This window comes from Watersipora subatra, chromosome 2, assembly GCF_963576615.1.
Source record: "Watersipora subatra chromosome 2, tzWatSuba1.1, whole genome shotgun sequence".
In the NCBI taxonomy this organism is placed as follows: Eukaryota; Metazoa; Bryozoa; class Gymnolaemata; order Cheilostomatida; family Watersiporidae; genus Watersipora; species Watersipora subatra.
The window spans coordinates 64367727-64392498 of record NC_088709.1 but is presented as its reverse complement, the minus strand read 5'-3'; the positions used below and the strand labels follow the sequence as shown (position 1 = coordinate 64392498).

At 34.8% G+C, this 24772-nt stretch overlaps 1 protein-coding gene across 1 annotated transcript in view; it reads left to right on the top strand.

The window, feature by feature from the left end:
- Positions 1-1604: 1604 nt before the first annotated feature.
- Positions 1605-24772, top strand: part of LOC137387188 (filamin-A-like) — a 93219-nt gene continuing 70051 nt past the window's right edge. Inside the window, exons 1-11 of the mRNA XM_068073514.1 lie at positions 1605-1641; positions 3213-3399; positions 6367-6553; positions 7127-7387; positions 12656-12753; positions 13815-13962; positions 14352-14470; positions 16755-16832; positions 17915-18077; positions 21581-21781; positions 23760-23897. Coding sequence (XP_067929615.1) covers positions 1616-1641; positions 3213-3399; positions 6367-6553; positions 7127-7387; positions 12656-12753; positions 13815-13962; positions 14352-14470; positions 16755-16832; positions 17915-18077; positions 21581-21781; positions 23760-23897 — 1606 coding nt within the window. The 5' untranslated portion in view covers positions 1605-1615. The remainder of the gene's footprint in view (positions 1642-3212; positions 3400-6366; positions 6554-7126; positions 7388-12655; positions 12754-13814; positions 13963-14351; positions 14471-16754; positions 16833-17914; positions 18078-21580; positions 21782-23759; positions 23898-24772) is intronic.

Genomic DNA, 24772 nt, shown 5'->3' with positions numbered 1-24772 from the left:
TCAGCACAATGAGTCGACAGTAGGAGGCTGCGACTTCCTGTTTGTGTGGGGTGGATGTCAGATTTGACTACTTCAAAAGGGATTTTGGATACGGCTGATAGGTTGTGTTCTTTTGTCTTACAATGTTTCTCTTACAGTGGAACAAATTAGATGCTGGAGATTACATGCTGACAATAGACATAGTTGTTATTCTAATAAAGGACTGTCGTGTCAAAAGCAGATCAAGTGTTTTTGGCTGTTGCTAAGCGAGTGAACCTCTCAGCTGCATCAGTGAAGTCTGAGTTTAATAATCGACATCAGATAATCTGAACTCATTAAGAATGAAACTCGCTGCTGCCGGGTTACACAGTGGATGAATATGGGTCAGCGCGAGGTATATGAAGTGCAAGGTGCAAGTATCGCTATGCGCTACCAGATACACGGAGTTCTCTGCGACTTCTCCTTATGGTAGTTCGACACACACTAGTTCTAAAGAGTTTACTAGAACAATGAACAAATGTTAGAGAAATTTATGAGCTGTTCCCAAAGATTCAAACAGAGTGAGTTTTAAAACGCTAGTTTGGACACGCTTTCATGAAACTTTAAAAAGGAATGATAGGCTGCTTTGAATTTTTAACCCATCAGAAAATATTGAAAATAACTCTCTCAGAATATGGTATGCAGCGAGGATTATAAAGGCAGGCATTACCTTCGGTACCAGGCTTGATAAAAACAAGTGTGAAGCATTCATGTAAGTCATATATAAGCAAACAATAGCCCTGGGACCATGATTGATATAGGACTGTCGTGCATAGCCCCATCTTAGTGACATCTGTATCTTTTTGGCTTCAGATCAAAAATGTCTTTAATGAAACTTGCTGACTACAAAATTTCTGGTGCTGCTGAATGGGTAAGTTTGCAAGAACAACCATATCCAACTAGACGGCCAATTGGTCACCATAATCTAAACGTTTCACGAAATTACTGACAGCTTGGAATGAGCTATCTATATACGAATCAGCGTTTGACCCTATTGGCAGCGTAGCGAACTGGATTATCTGTTTTGTGGTTGAGTTCAGTGATTAACGAGCGAGCTTGTTTGCTTAATGATGTGAATTAGCAGCAGTAATTATGCAACTTCCTGAAGAAATTTTGCCGTCTCTAACAACAGAGCTTTCAGAAATAGTTTCGCAATTACTGGAATTCTGCAATTCTCAACCCTTATGAACTTTAAAGCTCCTCGTTTATCTAGCTTCACTCTCTCTTCCTTCCCGAAAATATTTTAATTTATAATGTATCAATTATCATGCACTAATGAACAACCTACAGGAAGGTATGTTTCCATAACACCCCTGAATTGTTTATGCACCGCACATGCTTTGTTTTTTTTTGTTATATTTTTTATTATATTTTATATATTTGTTATTTTTGTTTAATTTGTTATTTTCAATGTATCAATTGTCATGCACTAATGAACAACCTTCCGAGGAGGGGGTCGATTTCCATAACACCCCTGAATTGTTTATGCGCCGCGCAAGCTTTGTTAGGCTTCACGGAACGTTTCTTTTCATGAGATGTGAGTAGAGACACGTACTACCTATTGCATTCAATAGACTGTAATTTGACTACTGTCAGGATGCCATATCAGGCTCCATTGTTACGGTGGGTAAAATTATATAAATTATATTCTTTTATTACCCTGAGGGAATTATATTACTTGACAAATGCATTCTTTATTGGCAATTCTGACTCTTCTATTGACATTGAAATAAAAAAAACTGTCGTTTCTAGTATTAGGGTCACTTGCTATTATAACTGAAGGGTTATGGACTGCGTTAGTAGCTCTTACTACTTGCTAATTTTTACGTAATACAAGTCTTTGCAGTTGTTCTGCTGTCTGCCAATAGACTGAGTTTTAGGTTACTACACATACCGCCCCGATCCGAGTACTATCTGTGTCTCTTTAGATCCAAAACAAAAATGCAACTTTCTGACTACAGATATTTTGGTTTTGAGTGTTGGAGTTTTTAAAAACAGCCGTTTTCTAACTTCGTAGGGCGGGTTTTTGCCATAATTCAAGTTTTTCTATGACAGTATTACCTGTTTAACATAATAGCCTTAGGTTAGAAGCAAGTTGTGGAAGACCAAAGGCTACTCCGTTGACTTCAATAGATTTAGCACATAACATCAATGCACTAAGCATTGATGCAACAATCAATGCTTAGTGCATTGATTGTTGCATTGATCACCACATTAATTAGTGTATTGATTAGTATATTCGTTAGTGCATTGATGATTGTATTGATTAGTGTATAGATTAGCGCATTGATTATTTCATTGATCAGCACATTCACTAGTGTATTGATTAGTCCATTGACTAATGCATCAATGATTGTATTGATTATTGCATCGATCAGCACATTAATTAGTGTATTGATCTACTTATAAGTGTGCTTTCACTACTTTTAGTCTCTCCATATCATATATCCTGCTGTTGCCATGCAAAACATGCCATATATGTTTCCCGTATTATTACATGATTACAACGAGGGGTTTTACAATCTCCAATCTAAACTTTTTTATGTAAAAAGTAAATCATCAATCATAAGGTAACCACCTGCAATTCATGCTCAATGGGTGAAGTTGTTTACCGCAGTCAATGGACAAACACCAGACCTATTCGATCAAAAATGGGCAATAACAGAATGTTTAGTAGTAAACTTTTCTATTCTATATTACCATTGGCGGTTCTATACCAGTAGGCTTAACAGTTAACTGTCATCCAAGCAAAACAACAATGGTTTAGTATCTGTAGATGATAATAAAAAAATGATGATATGACATTTAAAAACCAAAGCAATTTAGCCGATTCTCCTGTGAGTTTATTTCGTTTTTAAATGTTTTTTTAGAAGTGAGTGAAAACAAGAAAAACGGATGTCAATAGCTTGTTTTACGTTGGTTTTTAGCATAAATATTTTGATAGACTACCATCAAAATGATGATTGATTATATTGTTGATTGATTAATGAATTGTCGATAAATAATCATAGTTTCGTGATTGCTTATTGTAAATCTAGGCTCAAATTGATTTAGCGATTTTTAAGCAGAAGAAAGTGAGACATGAATTAAATTTTATTATAAACTTAAAGACTTAGCTTGTGTAATAATATATTAGTTTTAGTTAACTTGTTTGATGTTATAACCCATTACAACCAAATATGGGCATGTTGCAGAAGTCGTTGGCCAGTCTTAGAAAACAAGGACAAGATGTATGAGGATGATTATGATGGTGAGGAATGGTACTCAGATGAAGAGGAGTTGGCAGCTGAGAGAGAGCTGGCTGAGGATGCCCAGTGGAAGCTCATTCAAAAGAACACGTTCACTCGGTGGTGCAATGAACACCTAAAACCAGTTCAAAAGGTGAGTAAATGGTCTGTTTTAATCGGTCGTATATGAAAATCTGAAAGCTGTGCAGGATATCAACTTTTTACTTGTTAACCCTCTTTTTACACAGTTTTAGAGGAAAAACCGATGCAATAGGAAACCAATACATAGTATAGGAGGAATTAACCCAAATTCCATTTGTGCTAAAAGTGGCAATCTATTAAAACAAAAGTCAGTTCAATCGAAATATAACGCTTTGATAGGTTATGCTCTCTTTGGTATTAAAAAACTTCTGTATGTAAACCAATGAGGTCTTACCCCAGACCGCTGAGTTTCAAATTAACTGGCAATCAGCTAAAATCAGTCGAACTGCAATTTAAATTCATAATATTGCTTTTGGTTTAAAATAAACTAGTAGAAAATCGTTAATCTTGTGAATTAAAGGCTTTTTAATTAAAATTGTCTTTTGTGTAGTTGGACTCGATACAAACACATCTAACAAGAAATTAGCCTAAAGATTTTGCACTGCATATTCTCAAAAACAAAAAGATATTCAATTATACAAAGTTATTACTTTCTAGCTGGTAAGGTGATAGAGAGTAGACTTGAATGATATCAATGTTTTACCTCACGTACTATTGGTTAGGAATCTAAAATATAGTCAACGAGCTGACTCGATAAAACATAAACTTAGTTCATCAGTCAGAAATTTTCTCGAGCTCAATGTGCATATTCATTATATATATATCATATACATGTACATGTATATACATCCATATATATATGATCAAGACTGAAATCTGAGGAGAGGTTTATCCATGGACATTTTTTGCTCAAGTTTACTGTATGACTAAAATTTAAATTACTTTGATTTAAATTCTAAATTTTGCTTAATTTACTCAAATTATATAGCATTTATTACTAAAATGTTTTAACTAAAGTCGAAAAAAACCATCAGAATCTTTGCACTCAAATAAATAACAAAAATTGAGTTGCTATATAGACCTCTAACCAAGCAGAGCTCAGCAATGAAAACCAACACTGACAAGACTTGATGCATTCACAGGCAGTTGAACTATTCTGTACTATGAGTTGTGTTTCCCTGCACTTAATTGGTTTTCTCAAATTTTTGTGCTCATCAAGATTGGCTCTTTATGAAAATCATTGTTTTTTCGACTAGTTTTTTCAATTGACTTCCAACTATCAACAAGTAAAGTTCTCTTGTCAACAATTTATAAAACTAATTATAGTATCCTTTCTTTATCTGTTCTTCATCCCAAGTTCCTCTGAGTGAATCATCTGTTGAGATGAGTCAGTATGGAGATGAGTTTGTCCTATGGCAGCTTAGTCAGCATTCTTTACAGATACTAATTACAGTTACAGATACTAATAAAACAAAAGTAATGGCATGCTTCTGACATGTAGTGACAGGTAGCTTGGTAGTGTTCTCATGTTCTCTAGTAGAGAAACACATCGCCAAGACTAGTTTTTAATAAGCTACCTTGGGTGGTCCTAACACTTATCAATGGCTTCTTTTGGAACTGTCAGATTAATTGGATGCAGTTTGAAACACATCCAGTCTGACAGAGCCACGTAGCCGTTTCACTTGCTCAATGTGCGAAGCACAGAGGTGGATCCTTAACATGCCCACATTGTCAGTTTAGTACACGGACTTCTAAGTTATGGTCTAGATCCGAAAGACCCAGCAAGCTTTCTGTCAGATCGGCATTAAGCAGAGCTTGAACCACCAACCCCATGGTAGACAGTTAAAGACGCTACCACTAGGACACCCTGACACCCAATTCATACAGATACTAATAGAACAAGAAATATTGGATCAGCTGTAATCAACTATTCAGTTGAACATTATAGAATATTATTCAGAGATTTCTTTGACAAGCATTCATTTTAAGTTGATTATTTTAACAACTTTCTAAATACTTTCTCTTGTCAGAGTTATCAACCCTTGCAGCTTCAAAAATCCAAGTAAATTATACTGTTCACTAAGCAATGGCTACATGTAGGTTAGTTGTCATTTCTTCTCTATTGCGGCAGCAATGAAGCCTGACCCGATAGCTGCCAACATAAAAGTACCTTCTTATTAATATTCCAGTTAAAAGATATTTACGTTGCGTAGGCGTCAGAATGAGCTGTCGGAAGAGCCAGCTGCTACTTTTTTATTACCGGCAGCATTTCTGTAAGCTCTTACTGACCTGACTCAAGTCAGCAAAGAGAAGCAGAAACTATGTGCATGTATGTGGCTGTGATTACCTGTTGATGTATTCATCAAATTTAAATATAAAGTCAGCAATTATTGATGAACGGTATCTTAACTACAATCATTGTTTTCTATTACTGTTATTTTATGGGCTTTTCAAAGTATGTGTACCCTACTTAGCAGTTTGATATATGAGGGTTGCTGCTCAAACACATTCTCACCAATGAATTGAGGTTTTACTGTATTGATTCACGTATTGATTAGTGCATTGATTTGTGCATTGATCAGTGCATTGATTAGTGCATTGATTTGTGTATTGATTTGTGTATTGAGGAGTGCATTGATTAGCACATTAATTAGCGTATAGATTAGTGCAGTGATTAGTATATTGATTAGTATATTGATTAGTATATTGATTAGTATATTGATTAGTATATTGATTAGTATATTGATCAAAGCCACCAAAACACTGTTGCTAGTATAAACTAACTTTAATTATTTAAACGCAAACAGAAGTGGTGTTATTTTTTACTTTTTACCAATTAAGTTGCAACTAACAGCTAACAGTATTTTTACGGCAGCAGATCTGGCAGCATTTTCAGTTGCTTACATTGTTGTTTGTAGTTAACTGCAGTCTTCAACCACTTTGGTATACAAGTTAAAAAGTTTTGTATGATAATAAACCATATCAGTATTATACATACACTAAACATTTTAATTACTGATTTATATTTCTTTCTTGATCACAAGGCGATTGAACAGTGACATGTAATGTTCTTGTTCAGACTGTTTCGGACATTGAGTATGACCTTTCGGATGGCCTTCACCTCATCGCCTTAGTCGAAGTGCTTGCAGGAAGGAAGTTTAAGCGCATGAACAGGCGCCCAAACTTCAGGTCACAGAAATTGGAAAATGTCACAAACGTGCTCAAGTTCCTTGAGGAAGAGGAAGGAATAAAAATTGTCAACATAGGTGAGTGAAGAAAACTTTTAAAATCTTTATTAGAAATTGTGATATAGCTGTTACTATAGTTTTATATCAATAGATTGATACGGTGGCAAGTAAATGTATTAACTTGCCTTTTGTGGCAAGCACATGGTTTTTTACTAGACATGGTGGATTATGGTCTAGTTTTGGAAAAAGTGAAACGTCACAAAACTTGATTTTTTCTTGTCATTATTATAGAATTGTTAATTTTATACTTAATTTTGAATTTGTTTTTGTAACAAACAAATTAAGCTATTTCATTAGTCATTAGTTACTGACTAAATTTAATATTCTGAGCTAAGTTTCAAAATTTTTTGTTGTTATGCAGTGAAAATTTTTATACACGCAGCACTTGATTTAAATCTAAAGCCCACATTTTATATTTTATAGTATGTAAAGTGCACAAGAATTTTAATTATTTTATATATATATTTTGTTTTTAAATATTAGTTAGTAACAACTTTAAAAAAACAGTTTCAATACCCCTATTTGTTTTAAAATAAATTACAAGTACAAATATTCTCATAAAAACCTAAAAACTAAACACGTTTCTTGCAGACAGCACAGACATTATTGACAGCCGTATCAAGCTGATCCTTGGTCTAGTATGGACGCTCATCCTTCACTACTCTATAACCATGCCTCTCTGGGATGATGAGGGTGACTACGGGCCGCCCGGCTCCAGAGAGGGGCCAACTCCTAAACAACGTCTCCTCATTTGGGTTCAAAATAAGATACCAGAAGTGCCGGTACGTAACTTCACCACTGACTGGAACGATGGTAAAGCAATCGGTGCCTTGGTGGATGCTGTCGGACCAGGTTAGTAGTGCTCTAGTATTTTTATCTGTCTGAAAATAAATATCTCAGCTCATTTGCCTTCTGACTGTTGTGAGAAAATTGGCGGGTAAAACATTGAAAATATAATAATAAAATAAAATGAAATAAAAATAAAATATAATATCACACAATAACTATTTAGCTCATTACAAATATACAAAGTTAATATATAAAGTGTCACGTTGTAATTTAGATGATATACATACTAGTAATCATATGTAGAGTATCATGTTATACCTTAGATGATATACATACTAGTAATCATATGATAGGTAGAGTATCATGGTATAACTTAGATGATATACATACTAGTAATCATATGTAGAGTATCATTTTATACCTTAGATGATATACATACTAGTAATCATATGTAGAGTATCATGTTATAACTTAGATGATATACATACTAGTAATCATATGTAGAGTATCATTTTATACCTTAGATGATATACATACTAGTAATCATAGGTAGAGTATCATGTTATACCTTAGATGATATACTGTACATACTAGTAATCATAGGTAGAGTATCATGGTATAACTTAGATGCTATACATACTAGTAATCATAGGTAGAATATCATGCTATAGCTTAGATGATATACATACTAGCAATCATAGGTAGAGTACCATGTTATACCTTAGATGATATACATACTAGTAATCATAGGTAGAGTATCACGGTATAACTTAGATGAAATACATACTAGTAATCATGGGTAGAATATCATGCTATAGCTTAGATGATTAACATACATGAGTAATATTTGATTTCTATTTGTATTTTGGTGCAATTAATAATTTAAGAATACATTTTGTTTTGTTTTATTTGTTCTAAAGCCTAAAAAACAACAGCAAGTATTTCACATATAAAATTAAGCTGAAAGCATTATATAGAACTAATAATTTATAAATATAAACCATTATATATAGGCTAGTTTATAAATAAACAACCAAATAATAGTTTATATTTTTATATTTAGTTTCTTTACATGGTGCACTGAGTATAAAAGTATAAGCTATTTGTAAAAACTAACTTTCTAAAGTAATAATCAGTAGAAAGAGTTTTTATCATTATTTTACCTTAGAGATGTGTGAAAGGAATTGTAAGTTTGGCAAGGCTTAGGTTCAAAAGTTGAGAGAGTGATAGAAATACATGGCTTAATTTAGTCTAACTTACACTAGATACAGGTACAGTTTAACTAAATTTAGTTCGTGTATTTTTATTATTTATAGGTATTTTTTTTATCAAATTTTTATTTTAAAAATTTTGTAATGCTTCAAGAAATATTAGACATCGCCTGTTTAAAATCACTTTATATAGTGACCACAAATACTTGCTGAAATTTTGTGTAAGATGTCAAGAAATGTAAAATGATAAATGAAATAAATAAATTGTGAAATACAGCCAAAGGTAAGGTTTGGCTGTATTTGGCTGTTTGACTATTGTTTGTATCACTTTGTAAATATATATAGGCAGCATTATCTTACTATTGAGCTGTATGAAGACATAACAGTTGGGTTCATACAGCGGCTCCCTTTAGCAACCACCAAACTATTTCGATGAGTTATAGATGAGGGTAACTAAATTACTGTATATGTCAGATAAATTGCCATCTTAATTGCTGGGTAGATATACTCTCACCTCAAATGAATGTGGGTAGCCGATTCCTCTAGTCATAAACCAATTTTAGTGTTAGGCAGGAAACCTGTTGAAATGATTAGTCCAGTTCATTTACTAATTGTGGACCCAACATGCTAGATGATTGGAACCTATATTTACAGGCAGTAAGCATTGTCCTACCTCTAACATGTCTCTAGGCAGTGAGCATTGTCCTCACTTTAACATGCCTCTATGGCTAGTGTCTAATTATTTTCTGATCATGGAACCAACATGCTAGTTTATTGGAACCTATATTTACAAGCAGTGAGCATTGTCCTCACTTTAACAAATTGCTAGTGTCTAATTATAGACTATCAACAATGATAATCTCAGGCCTATATACTGACACAATAATCATAGTGAAAGGCAATTGTAGTTGGGTTTTCACGAAAGGTTCTCATGTGTTTTCATCTTTGGAGTTTAGATATGGTCTTCTTTCACTAAGATGCTAAAAAACTCATCGAATGTAAGCCAGATGCTAGTAAAGGTACTTTTTTAATCCCTCTGCAGACCTCTCTCAAATTAAAGAGAACACGGTTTTTTTGCCTTCATCAGGACATGTAATAACCGAGTTATGCAGCATTAAAGAGCCAATGAAAGAAGAGATACAGAAGTTCTGCTGTTGTTTCAGTTGTTGTTACTTGTAATAACCGCCTCGTAAATTGCTTTAAAAGAGATGAGACGCTAACTGTTTTGTCAGCAATACGCTTAAAAAGTGATGTCTTCCTTAACATTTCTTCGAGAAAAAATAACACCTTTCAGCAGATTACTATTCAGAATAGCTTCAGCTGAAAAAATGTCCACAGTTGACTTGACAGAGAGAGCGAGTTAAAGTCAGATAATCTTTTAATAACCACCAATGATCTTTTCTGAAAATCAACCGTCTGACCGTTATTCTGAGGTCATATAATCTAGACCTAGAGGCCATGATGCTGCCTGAACTCATGACCTGAAATTATTAAGGCGCAGGTTTCAGTCTTGCTAACCACTTGGAAGTTGTGTTCTACTAGGAAGTTTTCTTTGCCATCCGATTGTTGTTAATAGCTATTGCTAATTGCTAACACCTTGATTCTGTGAGTATTTGACTAGCTTCCCTATAAACCTTCAACTAAGCATCCATACAGAGTGTAGCGACATCTGGGTGGGCCAGTGTCGGCTACACTAAGCCGACACTGGCCCACCCAGTCGGCTACACTGGGCCGACAAGGAGATCATGTGTCTATCGGGTGCTATTATAGTAGAGCGGCGATCGTGCGGTGCCTTATGCCAAGGTTTGTCTATATTGAAGCAATGGGAAACTCATGCGCAAGTGTAACACCGTCGGTCGCTAAGGCAGTTTCCATGACGCCAAAATGGCACATTGCACGGGTGTTCGCTTTCAAACAGCGACAAAATGAAAGTGATCCAGCTGTTTCCATGATGACGTTTCAGCGCCATAAGGAAGTGTGTCACTACACTATTGCTGTATGGAAACGCAGAGCAGGACCTGCTAAGAAAGAAAATTAGCTAACAGAAAGTCAGGGCAGGTGGATATAGATCGCTTCATTTGCTGCCTGTTCCTTTTTATCCTCCTGTCGTAAATCCTGTTAACTTGCTGCACGGTTATAATCGGCAGCTGCATAGCCTCAGCTTGTTTACACAGGCAGCGGTTAACCAGATGCATGTATTCATATCTACGTATATCACCCTTGGCTTCTAAGATATAACGAATAATTATTTTCGCAATATCTTTCATTAGCCGTAATTGCCAATACAAATGCCTACTCAGCCATCTTGGAATGTGTCTAGTCCCATAATGCATTGTGGAAAGTGCTTGATGCAGCATCTTATAAGATCTTTTAAGAGAATTGAATGCGTAATATTAGCAATTGCATTGGTGGTCAGACGTATTTTTAGCGAAAATGGCGGTTGCGACATCGAAACCTCTTGAAATAACGAATCTTGGTGGGCATTACAGCTGATCAGGCGTTTTTAGGTTATTGCTAAGTGAGTGAACCTCTCAGCTGCATCAGTAAAGTCTGAGTTCAATAATCGACATCAGATAATCTGAACTCATTAAGAATGAAACTCGCTGCTGCCGGGTCAAACAGTCGATGAATATGGGTCAGCGCGAGGTATATGAAGTGTAAGATGCAAGTATCGCTATGCGCTACCAGATATGTGGAGTTCTCTGTAAATTCTCCTTATGGTAGTTCGACACACACTAGTTCTAAGGAGATTACTAGAACAATGAACAAATGTTGTTAGAAAAATTCACAAGCTGTTCACAAACATTCAAACTATGTGAGTTTTAAAACACTAGTTTGGACAAGTTTTCATGAAACCTAAAAAATAGTGATAGGTTGCTTTTAAATTTTCTAAGCGCACCCAGAAAATTTTGAACACAACCCAAACCTATAATGTGGTTTGCTGTAAGAATTATTTTAGTCTTGCGCGCGTTCAGAAATTTGGAGTTATCCTCTTCTGGCCGCTTTTAGCATCATGGTCATTTCTATATTAATGGCCAGTGAGTGAATCCAACAAAATGTTTTTAGCAGAAATAGAATGCATTGGTATAAGTCAAACATTTAGCTATCCTAGCCTAAAAAGTTGAAATTTTTATAATTATTTTAAGCCAGCATTGTTTTTATGCATCACCATGCATAAGCCTATGGCCATCTATTGTCAATGGATCCTAATTTATTTGGTTGTTGTGTCCCCATGCACATCAATCCAGGGCGGATTACTACCAATAATTCTTCTATAATTATCAAGGGTACAAAATTGGAATCTAAATGCCTCACGAGTGCCTAAACATGTATCTTCTACGCATAGGCATTTTGAAGAACTGTATGCACCTTTTTTAATGCTAGTTTTATTAAATGAGAAGACAATGCACAATTTAGTTTGCTTTAGCTAGTAATGGACGAGTTGTTTGTCATATGCTCACACGTGTTCAAAAAATCGTAATCCAACTTTGCTAAAAACCCATTTTACAAGTGTCTGCTAAACAGGTTACCAACTCTTCAAATATCTAAATGAATTGCTAATGTTGTCAAAAATCAATCCTTTTTTATAACGGCTAAAAAGATTTATTTTGATACAGACAAAATTAACAGAAAAAGAACTGGCATTAGATGGAATAAATTGAGACGAGTATGCTTGAAAGCCTACGATGTATCGACAGCAATGAGAGACATTGTAGGGATAAAGTTTCAGCGGAGGAAGAGTGTTCAACCACTTTAAACAGAGATGTTTTTGCAGAGAGCTGTTCAGCGGCAATGAGAATTGATGCTCCGCCTACTAATCAGTAAATGAACTAGTCAACTGGTTAACAATAATAACCATCTAATTGGGGCAGTTTTATTTAAATAAACTTTAGGCCAAAAATTAAATTTGATATCAGTCCAGCATTTTATGCGTCACCAAAATTTAATAATATTAAAAATAAAAATTAAAAAAAACTTGTTTGTTTCAGTCTTCACTATAAAATTTCCTAATCTAAAAACACAGCTTTTTAATACCTTTTAAACACATATTGCTTTTCTAGAAAGCTTTAAAGTGCAGGCCATGTACAATGGTATAACTTGGTTTTTTCTGTCCTACTAGGTCTTTGCCCTGACTGGCAGGATTGGGACCCTAACCAAGGAAAGAGAAATGCTACTGAGGCTATGGACCTTGCTGAGAAATGGCTGGATGTCCCGCAGGTAACTGAGAATCTGTGTTTTTAAGTTATCATCTAATGAAATGATTTCTACTATCCTAGTTTCATGAGGTTCATCAAAAGGTTTGCCTTTTTTGGATATGTATAATTTATGCTTATGTGTTAATCTGATCTAATTAGATGTTCAGATGTTCTAGTGAGACTTTCTGCAAGCGATTATTGCTAGAGGTTCGAGCTCTGCATAACAACGCATGAGAAGTTCTTTTGCAAAGTACATTATTACTAGATATATAAGAACCAATGTCTAATGCTTACTGATAAAACTTTGTTGCTCGTAATCCCACCAACAGCCAACTTCCTGTTTTTAGAATATTGCACTTGGTTTTTAAAAAACAGACTACCTTTTTTCTTCTGGATGGGCTTATATGATGTTTTTGTGTTTATCCACTAAGCGGTGTTTTGTCTATGACATAATGTTTTAAATTGTCCATAAAGTGTGACTGTGTTCCTTTAAAGATGAGCTTGCACGAATTTTTTGTAGATTTTATCCAAACGTATCAGAATTTTTCTATCATTTGCGATTTTTGTTGATGTTTGAGATGAAGATGTTGAGGGTCAAAATATTTCAAAATTTATATCGACAAAACCTGATCGCGGTTAACATGCTCAGAAGAAAAATATGTGCCCAAATGACATCACTAGTCGCTATAATTGATATCAGCTATTGCATTCAAGCTGCAGCGTTACGTGTCTTTATTTTGTCAGCCTTTTTGCAACTGTATGCGGCATAATCACACTTTCGCTTGATCTGAGAATTTTAACTGAGATCTAGTTTTTTCGATATTAACCTTGAAACATCTTGGCTGTCAGATCATCTCGAACACCAGAAACAAAGGCAAATGGTAGAAAAATACCAATAGTTTTAAATAAAATCTACTAAAACTTTGTATGTGAGTTCATCTTTAAATAATGTGTGCAGAGAGCAGACCTCTTCCTGTGCTCTCCATAAATGCCACTTATGTTGTCACTGTACTGACAGCACCCTACCCGTAAGCACACTTTATGGATGTTCTTTATACATGTATGCATTCCGCAAATTTGTAGTTGATTAAGCCTGAAGAGATGACGAATCCCAAAGTAGATGAACAGTCCATGATGACCTACCTCTCACAGTTTCCAAACTCTAAACTCAATCCAAATGCTCCTATTAGACCTAGGACCAATGCTGCAAGAGTCAGAGCTTACGGGCCAGGTATGATTTCTTTCATACTTTTTAAAATACTACTTTATAATCAATACTTTATGACAATTCATTTTTAACAACTTGAATAGAATTTTTTTATTCAAATAAGTTATTGTTTAGAAATATTGCCAAAATACACATTTATTGGTATTATTATGCAAATTATTTTGTAAAATTTCTTAGAATTTGCAAAATATGCCATCTTTCTATTCTACTGAAATCAAAAACTGATGATGTAAGCAAATCATGGAATTTGGCAAAGTTCAGCAAGTTTCAAAGTTTAAGCAGATGTATTTTTATTCAAATTTAATGGCCAAACGAATATAAAAAAAATGGCCATTGTGTGGGGCCTATGAGAAGATGTTCTGATCTTGACCAAAAGGCCATCTCATTGGCAGGCCTCGAGCCGAAGGGCAACTGCGTGGACAGACCGGCCAACTTTAAGATAGAGACATTTGCTGCCGGTCAGGGTGAGCCCCTTGTGCTTGTCAAAAACCCGAAAGGGCAGCCAGAGAGAGTAAGTGCTGGTGTGGAATTTAGCTTTTTATGCTGCATCATGGTTTTTATCAACTATTAATACTTGCAACTTTGTGCATTATTCAAGTTTGGACAACTTACAACTTTGTATCTTGTGCGTGAGCAGACAACTTACTACTTTATACCTTCAAGCATTTGTGTCACCATTGCAAGGATTTGCACTCACATGTCATTTTTTAGTTTTGTATTAATATGCAAGAAACAAAAGAGCATGCTGTATCTATTTCTATGTGACTGAAATGACACTAGTATTACAAATGTTTGTGCATGAAAGTATAGATTGCGGGTCAATATAATTGCTGCTTATTTAATTAAAACAACTTTCTGACTTGTAATAAATCTAAGCATTGCATGCTGGGTAATCTCAATGACCATAAATAAAAAATCATGAAGTATAAAGCAGATTTTAAGTTATAAGTACTTAACACGACTTGATGTTATAGCGTAACTTGTTAACTGTTTAAAAATTAAACAAATTTTCACTATTTTTGATTTTTGTAAACTGCACCGCTCAGTAGACATTGATAGTGTTTAAAATACAGGAAAATACTGAGTAGATCTGATAAGTTATCTGTATAAGGCACATGTACTTCAAAGCATTGTTTAATACGGCCAACTGAAGTTCCTTTTGAATCCCACAACAGTATAAACATTGTAGTCTTTTGCTCGGCCAAGTGTAAAACGATTTTTTACTAGAGGCTACTACATGTGCTTACTGCTGAGCTTATTCTCACAGGCTAGTATTATTTTAAAATGTTTCAACTTTTTAAATACTCATAAAATAATCGATAAGCTGCTATTTAAAACCTAAACTGGCATGAAAAAAGTTTGTTACACTAATCTCACTAATCTCGCTAATCTCACTAATCTCACCAAACAACGCAGGAAATTTTGAGGCACAAATCATTTACATATTCAGTTATTTTCTATGCTTCAGAATGAATAAGTTATTTATTTTGTAAAGCTAACCACAACCCATTTCTCTAAGCACCAACTGGCACCTGCACTCATAGCTTTGTGTCTCGAACCAACTATTAACCTCATATTAATCAGGATGTGATAACTCCAACTAATATCAACAAATAACTGCATGAGACCATTATGCTGAGTTTACCAAAAGTCGCGAACCAACTATTAACTTTATATTAATTGGGATGTGATAACTCCAACTAATATCAACAAATAACTGCATGAGACCATTATGCTGAGTTTACCAAAAGTCGCGAACCAACTTATTAACTTTATATTAATCAGGATGTGATAATTCCAACTAATATCAACAAATAACTGCATGAGACCATTATGCTGAGTTTACCAAAAGTCGCGAACCAACTATTAACCTCATATTAATCAGGATGTGATAACTCCAACTAATATCAACAAATAACTGCATGACACCATTATGCTGAGTTTACCAAAAGTATGAGTGTGTTTGCATGTCTGCTGGTGTTTCTACGCAGGCCTGCTGCATAGAGGAGTGTTTGCTGAGAGCTTTGCACAGTTTTATGTAGAGACGTTTGAAGCTGGTACAGGCCCAGTCGCTGTCCTTGTTACTAATCCTTACAACGAGCCTGAAGAGGTAAAGTATCTCGGTCATTGTCTTCTCCTTGTCATTCCTTTTTTTTCTCAATCATGATTGTGGAACATGTTGTGTTTAATCAATCAACTGGAATATGTTATGGGAGTTTAAATTGATTGAGGTTAATGAGACGATTACATAGATATTGATAATTCAGTTTTACATGATGGGCTTTGTTAGCGATTATCTCCCCTGCATTTGGCCTCAGGTGATTATAATTAGAAAAAACAAATCTTAAAAAATTCTAATTTTGGTCCTGTGTTGCACTCTAGTAAAATAAATTTAATATATGTTGTAGCATATTTTTTGCCAGCAATTCTAGAGATCAGCTCCAATTTTTGGAAATAAATGAAATCACTTCAGTTGACATGCAATATTTTAACGCATTATGGTCTATATATTTGCTAAAATATGCCAAAATTGTTAAAACTTTTTATCAGGGCTTCTAAAAAACATTGATTTGCTAAAACTTAGTAGCCAAATGATAACTTAACAAATTTTTTGAAATTTTCTGTAGCAGCAATAGCAGATGATATTAATACAGAGTGTTGAGTTGAGCACTGGTACACTCTTTAGCTTTAAGTTAAAATACTGACTATGTTTGCGATGCATCATGACAACTACTTTAAGTTTAATGTAGCTACATGTATATAATGGTTCTAATGGTGATATACTACTGTTGTAGTGCGACGTCGTCTTCACTAATGACAGGAACTTAACATATGCTTGCCAGTACGTGCCAACCATGGAAGGAGAGTACACCGTTAGTACCCTATAAGCTTTTATTGCACTCTGGTTTGAACCAGCATTTTGCTTGTTAAGTTGTCTTGAGCAGTGGTGGCCTGGTGGTCTCGAGGCCTGGTGGTCTAGAGGCCTGGTGGTCTCGAGGTCTGGTGGTCTAGAGGCCAGGTGGTCTAGAGCTCTGGTGGTCTAGAGCGCCTGACCTCTGTATAGCAGGTTGAGGTTCAATTGCCAGAAAATCGATCGGTGGTGACAGAAATTCCAAGCTTAACTCTCTAAAACTGGGCATCATCCAGTCATGGAGGCTGATAATCTAATCTAATAATGATAATGATAATCTAATCTGATAATCTAATCTCGCTGATAATCTAAGATGTGTCCAGCCAAAATTACAGAGCATTGTTTTAATTGAATTTTAATTTTTATTTTCAAGACGCAAGACAATTACTAAAAAATACACTATTAAAAATCATTGATGACTGCTCCATGTGCGCAATATAGCGATAGCTTGGCTAACTGAGGTGCAGAGTCTTTGTTTTGTTGATCTCTTTACAACTATAAATCTCACAACGGCACTTTTTCTCGATCCGAGCGTTTTAATCATGATCAAGTTTTGTTGATTTTAATCTTGAAATATTCGTGTAAAATGACATCACTAGTTGTTATCATTGCTATAGTCGGTATCAGCCATTGCATTAAAGTTGCAGCATTATGCCTCTCTACTACATGTATGTCCATCTCTTTGCAAATATAGACACATATACAGTATATAGTACTTTATTGGCAATAATTCATTTCAAAAAATAAATTGCATAACTCACACTTTCGCTTGATCTGAGCATTTTCACCACAATCAAGTTTTTTTTATTTTAATTTTAGCAGTCAAATCACCTCAAACCCCAAAAGCAATCGCAAATGATAAAAAATGTCGATAATTTCTGATAAAATCTACTAAAAAATATATAATTTTATCTTAAGTTAACTGGAATCTGCATAAATCAAAGAATTGAACGGAGCCTTAACTTAGCAGCAGGCAGACAACAAATTTTAACTCATTCTGGTTTAAGCTACTGACGCTGCTTTATCATCTATCTGCCTCTTTAGGTTATGATTCAGTTTGCTGGACAGCAGATACCCAAGTCTCCCTACAAGGTGATGGTTGAGGGGGCGCCTGGTGATCCCGGTAAGGTGACAGCCGCAGGACCTGGACTTGAGCCATACGGATTACAGGCTGACAAAAAGACATACTTTGAGGTTTACACAGAAGGTAGGAAGTGTAGGCTAACATGCTACTACAGGTAGCCTAGGCGTTAGAAGTAGGCGGAGTTATCAACAAAAGTGGGAGGAGTTAGCACCAATGTGGATGCCTTTTATAAACAAAAGATATAGTTTTTACAGTAATCTTTTAGATGCTCTATCTATGGAAGATGACTAATTTAATCAAGACGCTACAGAGACTTTGACGCTCTGAAAAATTATTGTTATCCTTTTTATGGGTTAAATCACACAATGCTCGTAATTGAATTAATTCCATTTGGAAATTTGTCTTCTTGCCACCTAATGGAATGAAAAAGAATTTTATTGCCTTATATAAGGTCATACATGTTTGAGATGATACCAAATGCGGGGCTCTATCGTTTGACTAATTACTTCTTTATTTTGTGCAAATGCGTAAACTCCCAAGCTCTTTGTGTTTGTGAGTTATAGAGATGCCTTTTCATCTTTTATAGATCAATGTGCTTTTAGAGTAGCGCTTGCCAATTTATTCTTATCGTTTAACCCCCTGCGACTGATGAGGGCAGCTACACACCCTGGTTTTAAATAAAACAAAAATGCTTAAAACAATGAAAAACAGACATATTTAGAATATATAAAAAAAATATATGTTATTGGAAGGTCATTCTAAGAAGAGCCTAACATTTTCACACAGCAGAAACATAAAAATAACTCATTTTATGGTCTTTGATTTTTTTCTATGTCTTCTCTGCTATTATCTGATCAAATTTTGGTTCCTTTTGGGTGAGTAAAATGCGCAAATCATTTTCATGGTTGACAGCATTGCGATATTTATTTTTAATGTATAGAAGAGATGGAGATTGGTTCCTGTACTCCGGTAAACAACATCTCGCACACCTATACGAGACGTCCTGTTTTAGACTCAACTTCTGATTGATGTTTATCTAAGCACGCATATGCAAAATATCTCTTTATTCTGCGTATAATCAGAATACACAGGTTATATACTTTTTGACAAGCACAAATAGGTTTTTTTTAAACTATATTCAGAAGATTTAAATGGACCAAGAGACTGTTTATTTAAAAATTTATATGCTGTCAGAACCCAAAGCGTTAAAACCAACTTGTTGCTTTTCCTTTTGTTTATATCAATATCAATTTTTCTTAACTGATGGTTTTCAAACACATCTCATCTTAACCAGTACTTGTGCACCTGGTACTATGAACCAAGTGTATGCGGGAGAAAGTGGTGTTACGCAATGCCTCAGCTAATAAGACAGTTTGCCTGAGACTATTATAGCAGTTGCTATGCAGAGGTCATTAACTAATTTGAAGTAATTTTCCAATTACTGCATGTATCTGGTCAGAAAGGATTATTGGCAATTAGTATAGCTTGATTTCAACACATATTGCTGAGGCTGTTACCTAAGTCTGCAAATAGTAGGCAACAATAACTCAGGCTAAATTAGCTGATAAACTGTCTAAATATATGTTTTCAGTTGAAAAGGTATGTTGTTACAGAGATCTATCGACATTCTTTGATTAGCTTTAGAGAGAGAGAGAGAATCTTAAAATCAGGATTTTATAAGATGATAAAGATGAAGCAGTTACCATAGTAACAATCTTTACTTTTATAAAGCCCGCTTATCTGTCTGTGTAAAGCCATGCTGGGAGGTTAGAAAAAAATAATTGTTTTCAACAGGATTTGAACTCATAACTTTTAGCTTCTTAGGCGAACACTCTACCATTAGATTTCCAGAATAAATGAAAATACTGTGTAGTCATTACATTTGGCAATCTCTCACGGCACACTAGATTGTCAAGGTACTCCTGTAAATAATATCTGATGCTAAAAAAACTGTAACGATCAGCGTTTGGCAACGTTTTGGATCAAATTATTTGGAGTTGTCTTTCTCTGAAGTAGCATAACCTCCGATTCCACATTTAATGGTTATAAAATCTGTTGATGGTTTGTGTTACGTTGCTGGTTTGTAGTGGGTGCAAATGATAGTACTAGTTTCTTTAAGTTTATTGGTTGGCTACTCGCTGTGCTGCTTCCCCATCTACCTAATTGGCCCCTTTTATATTCAGCTCATGTTGAACTCTACAATCGCAATGAGGAAACACTCATTCTCATCTTCTCATTTAATAGATTTCTGCCATGCTCGTATTGGATATTTGATGTACAAGGGCTTTCATGGGCAGATTTTGCAGAAAGAGAAAAGCCGATTTTGCTAAAATCATTAAATTCCAATACATTTGAGACAGCAAGCACACATGCTGAAGGAATTAACCCACGGCTAATTTTAATAGACCACACTGAATGCAACAAATCTTCGTAAAACATTCTTGTTCTTTGCCAATGCATATTTTGTTTTTAAATGTTTTGTTGCCAAAATTTAAAATAGAAGATTTTGATATGGCTGCGATTTGCATTTTGCAAAAACTGAATCACTTACAACAGTTGAGCTAATCTGTATAAAGGGAAAGTTAAAATACTAGAGAAACTCATCACTGCATCAGCTCTACTGCCAACACTTTTAATGCCTGCTGTTTATGCATCTCTTAAGGAAACAGGATACATAAAAAACTAACACAATCCTAAAATCAACTCATCGTTCGATGTTGCGTAGTAAAGTGAACTAACTCTAGTTTCTCTATGAAGTTTACAAACGTTAGACATCAAGTGACCTTTAGATTTCACAAAAATCATGATGCAATACTCTACACGCACGATAATCATCTTTTTTCCTTTCACCCTCAAAGTGCCGGTCAAGGTCAAGGTTACTATGGAATTTATACCTAAAGTAAACAAGTAGTTTGGTAAACGGAGTTAAACTTGCTGCCTTTTAATAAAAATATTTTATGCATATACATTGCAGTCATACAATATTATTATGGTGCTCCAAGAAGCCATACAGAGACTTAAGAAAGGTGAAAAAATCACGTGTGAATAAATTGAGGCAGCATTCCTTTAGCCTTCAGCTGAAGCAGCTGCCGGCTTAATTTAGTTCTGTCACTTGCATCGGCAGCATGTGTAGTTGTGGTCGTTTTATTTACAAAAGTTTGGTTACAACATTTATGTGAGAAAATTTTCTCATGTATTTGCTTACTAGTAGAACTAGATAAAAAGTTTACATACATTGTACATGAATATCTGAGAACTGGATTCTGTGAACATAGCCATGTGAAGGAGTAATATTGATATGGAAAACATAGTACATAAAGCATTTTTCATTCATCAAATTTACCATAAAAATAGAAAAAAGAAGTAAACTCTATACAATAGAATATGTGAAAGAGTCAATCTTTCCAGCTTTTGGAGTTATCCCATCATTGATCCAATTGACACGTCAAGAGTTGTTTTGGTATTCCTGTTTCCATTTGAGGCAGGTTAATTTTTTCAGCAACTTTTTAATATAGTCTACAATTCCTTTGCAACAAAAGATTTAGGTTTAAAAGTTTGATGGTTATAATTCGCTAAATCCTACTAAATGCTAATCCTGCTAAATGCTACTAAATTGGATATTTTAGGGGCTGGCACAGGAAATGTGGAGATAATAATAATAGACCCGCATGGACAAAAGGACACCACCAAGCCAAAGATCGCTCGCTCTACGGAGACCACCTACTATGTTGAGTACTTGCCAAAACATGTCGGCAGATATACTGTGCATATCTTCTTTGCGAGCAAGGAGATACCTACCAGTCCTTATCCTGTGAATGTGGCAGCCCGTAAGTACACAACTAACCTTTACTAAATTGCACTTAAATTACTAGGATAAGGTCATGTAGAGCATTTTGTAATATCAGACTATCTACGCACATAATGGGTAATAGAGCAGCCAGCCGTTGATGAAAATAAATTTGTTTTCCATCATGGTAATCAAATGACCAGAACAGGTGCAATCGGAGGTCATATTAATACACAACTATGGAAAAACTCATGGCACACACATAAATATATCATAAAGTATTGGCACTTTTTACATGTATACTGACGATGCCTGCAAAATCTTTTTGTCTTTTCTTTTTTATTTGTACAGTTTAAATACGGATACAGTTGATCTTACGTATTATAACTCTTCTGTTGCAGCGAGCTGTCAGTTTTGAATTTTATTTTATATTTTATTTATTTATGTAGTCTGAATAACATTTTTAGTAATGTTTATATATTGCTATAGTGACACTCGTATCCTATGCGATTCCATAAGTGAAAAGTGGAATGTGTGCATTTTCAGGTAATTTGGATATAAATGTTAATATTGTAATCAATTATTTTTAAAAACACCGCAATTCAAGTTGGCATCTGAGTTACGTCTTTAAACCAGTAATTTCTAAAGTGGGAGTTGCTTTCTTTTTACACTTGACTAATCAAATTCAATATAAAAAGTTAATGTTTGATGTATCCAGTTTTCTTAATAAAACAATAAAAAATTTTAATAAATAATCATTAATGTCCCAAAATATGCAGGAGCAAAATTTTTCACTTAAAAACACTAACAAAGAAGAAGTGTGGAATTGTTGTAAATCATCCCAATCTCCTATTTGTCAGTTGATGACAGCAAGTTGTTAGATATGTAGGTGCTATTAATTTGGTTCTAGTGCATGCAGATTCTTTATACTATGTGGTTTTATGCACTACGATCACAATGAAGAATGTGGGATGATTCCTTACTCCTCCAAACTCAATGAGCTACTTCCTGCCAAGAATTTTTGATTAAATTTATATAAATAAAGCGAATTGTGTCTACCAGAGCATAAAGCTCATTTGCATTTGTGTTATAGTAAAAAATTTATCTGTTTTACAAGGCCAGTTATTTTCACATTTTTTCCAAGTGTCAAGGTCACTTGCTATCATCATAACTTCTCTGACTCAGGTATCACAATTACTATGAAACATTTGTGGTTAACACTCAGGATTGCCAAATGGCAGGTCAATCTCCATTAATTTCAGTAGTTCATTCTCTGCTATCGGATTACAGGGAAGGCATCTGTATTATATTGCTCTTCTGTTTCACCGGGGGTGAAAACATGTTAACTGCGGGGTCAAGCTGTTTCATTAAAGAGTTCATCATGCATAATTATTTGTAATAAATTATTTTAGTAATGCATTTCATCAAGGTTTTTAAAGATGTTGCTTTTTAAAATATGTTAATTGATCACAGCTACTGTATCAGATTAAAGACAAGCAATGTTTTTAAAATACAATACTTTAAAACTAGTAAAAGTCAAATATCTATGTTGTGCACTGCAACTAAATTATTCAATAAATACTCATTTGTCTTTTATGACTTGGCTTCAAGTGTTATGAAAGTGATGCTGGCGGATCACTTGTGGGCGGCTGGTGACAGTGGAGCTACTGGTGCTACTGGTGCTTGCTCATGAATGTCTGTTCTTCTGCAAACTGTCAGCGGGGCTGTCCTGCTGCTAGTCTGCAACTATCGGGCAATCCCTTTTGCTTTATGTTTGTGTTTTTGTTAATTTCTAAGTTTCAACTATAAATTACACGCAACAAAACATCGAACACACACGAGATATGCTTGCCTCTCATCTATATCATTTTTTCGTTAGGGTTATATTTTGTTTTTAAAAAGTTTAAATGTATTTTCCAAATATACTTAAGATAATTCCTACACTTGTAGACCTTGTCATGCTAAGTCATAGGTAACTAGGAGCAGCATTGTACTGTAACTCATATTCATAATTTTAGCTGTAGAACCAAAAAGATGCTACGCTACAGGACGGGGTATTCAGCCTCGTGGAGTGAGAGTTGGAGATTTGGCAGATATCAAGGTGCATACAGAAGGAGCAGGAGATGGAGAAGTAACGGGAACCCTCGTCGGCCCACGTAAGCACCTCGACTTTAGGTTGTTTTTTTCCACAGTATTCAAAGGTTGTTACTACCTAAAACACAGCAGATGAATGAAAGACTTTTTGTATTAATATTCGTATAATTGATAAACTTTTGTTTGCCTACATACGTTACATATATTTAGGTGACAACACAAAGTTTCTGTATGTACGGCTAGCTTAACTAGTTAATGAACCGCCAACAACACTCAATCTCCTTAAGATTGAGTGTTGTTGGTGGAGTTGTAAAAAATATGGAGTTGTCTCACCATTCATGTCATTCAAACAAATTTCAATGCCTACAATATTTTACAGCGTTAACTTTTGGGAAGCTTTGCAAATTTTTATTTTAGTGTTCTTTAATAATTTTTAAAAATTTGGTTATAAGTTGTAATAAATTTTCTCAAGAGTTGTCAAACCTCCGTTGGTTGGCTAGGGTGGTACAAGTTCAGGATTGAGACCAGCTTCAGCTAAATAAATTTTGTTAATCGTCAAGTTTTTTGATAAATTTTGATTCTTTATCAGCTAGCTCTTTTGGTGCATGCATTGTTTCAAGAATAGCTTATAATCTAGTTTCTAACAAAAAGAACTGAACAACTCCTCTATAGTATATATGCTACGCCTGGGCACCTGCTGATAGGCTATATCGAGACAATTACGATATCAAAACTAACGTATCGCGATGATTAGTATTAGAAATATTCAAAGTTATGTATTTATATTCCAGAAACAGAAAGCAGTCCTGGTAAGCAAGCAGTTTGGTAACTTTTCTGCTCATATTAATTGGAGTTGTCTTTCTCTGTAGTCACATAATTTCCACTTCCATCTCCGAGTTTCATTAGTACCACAATTAGCAGTTATAAAATCTGTTGA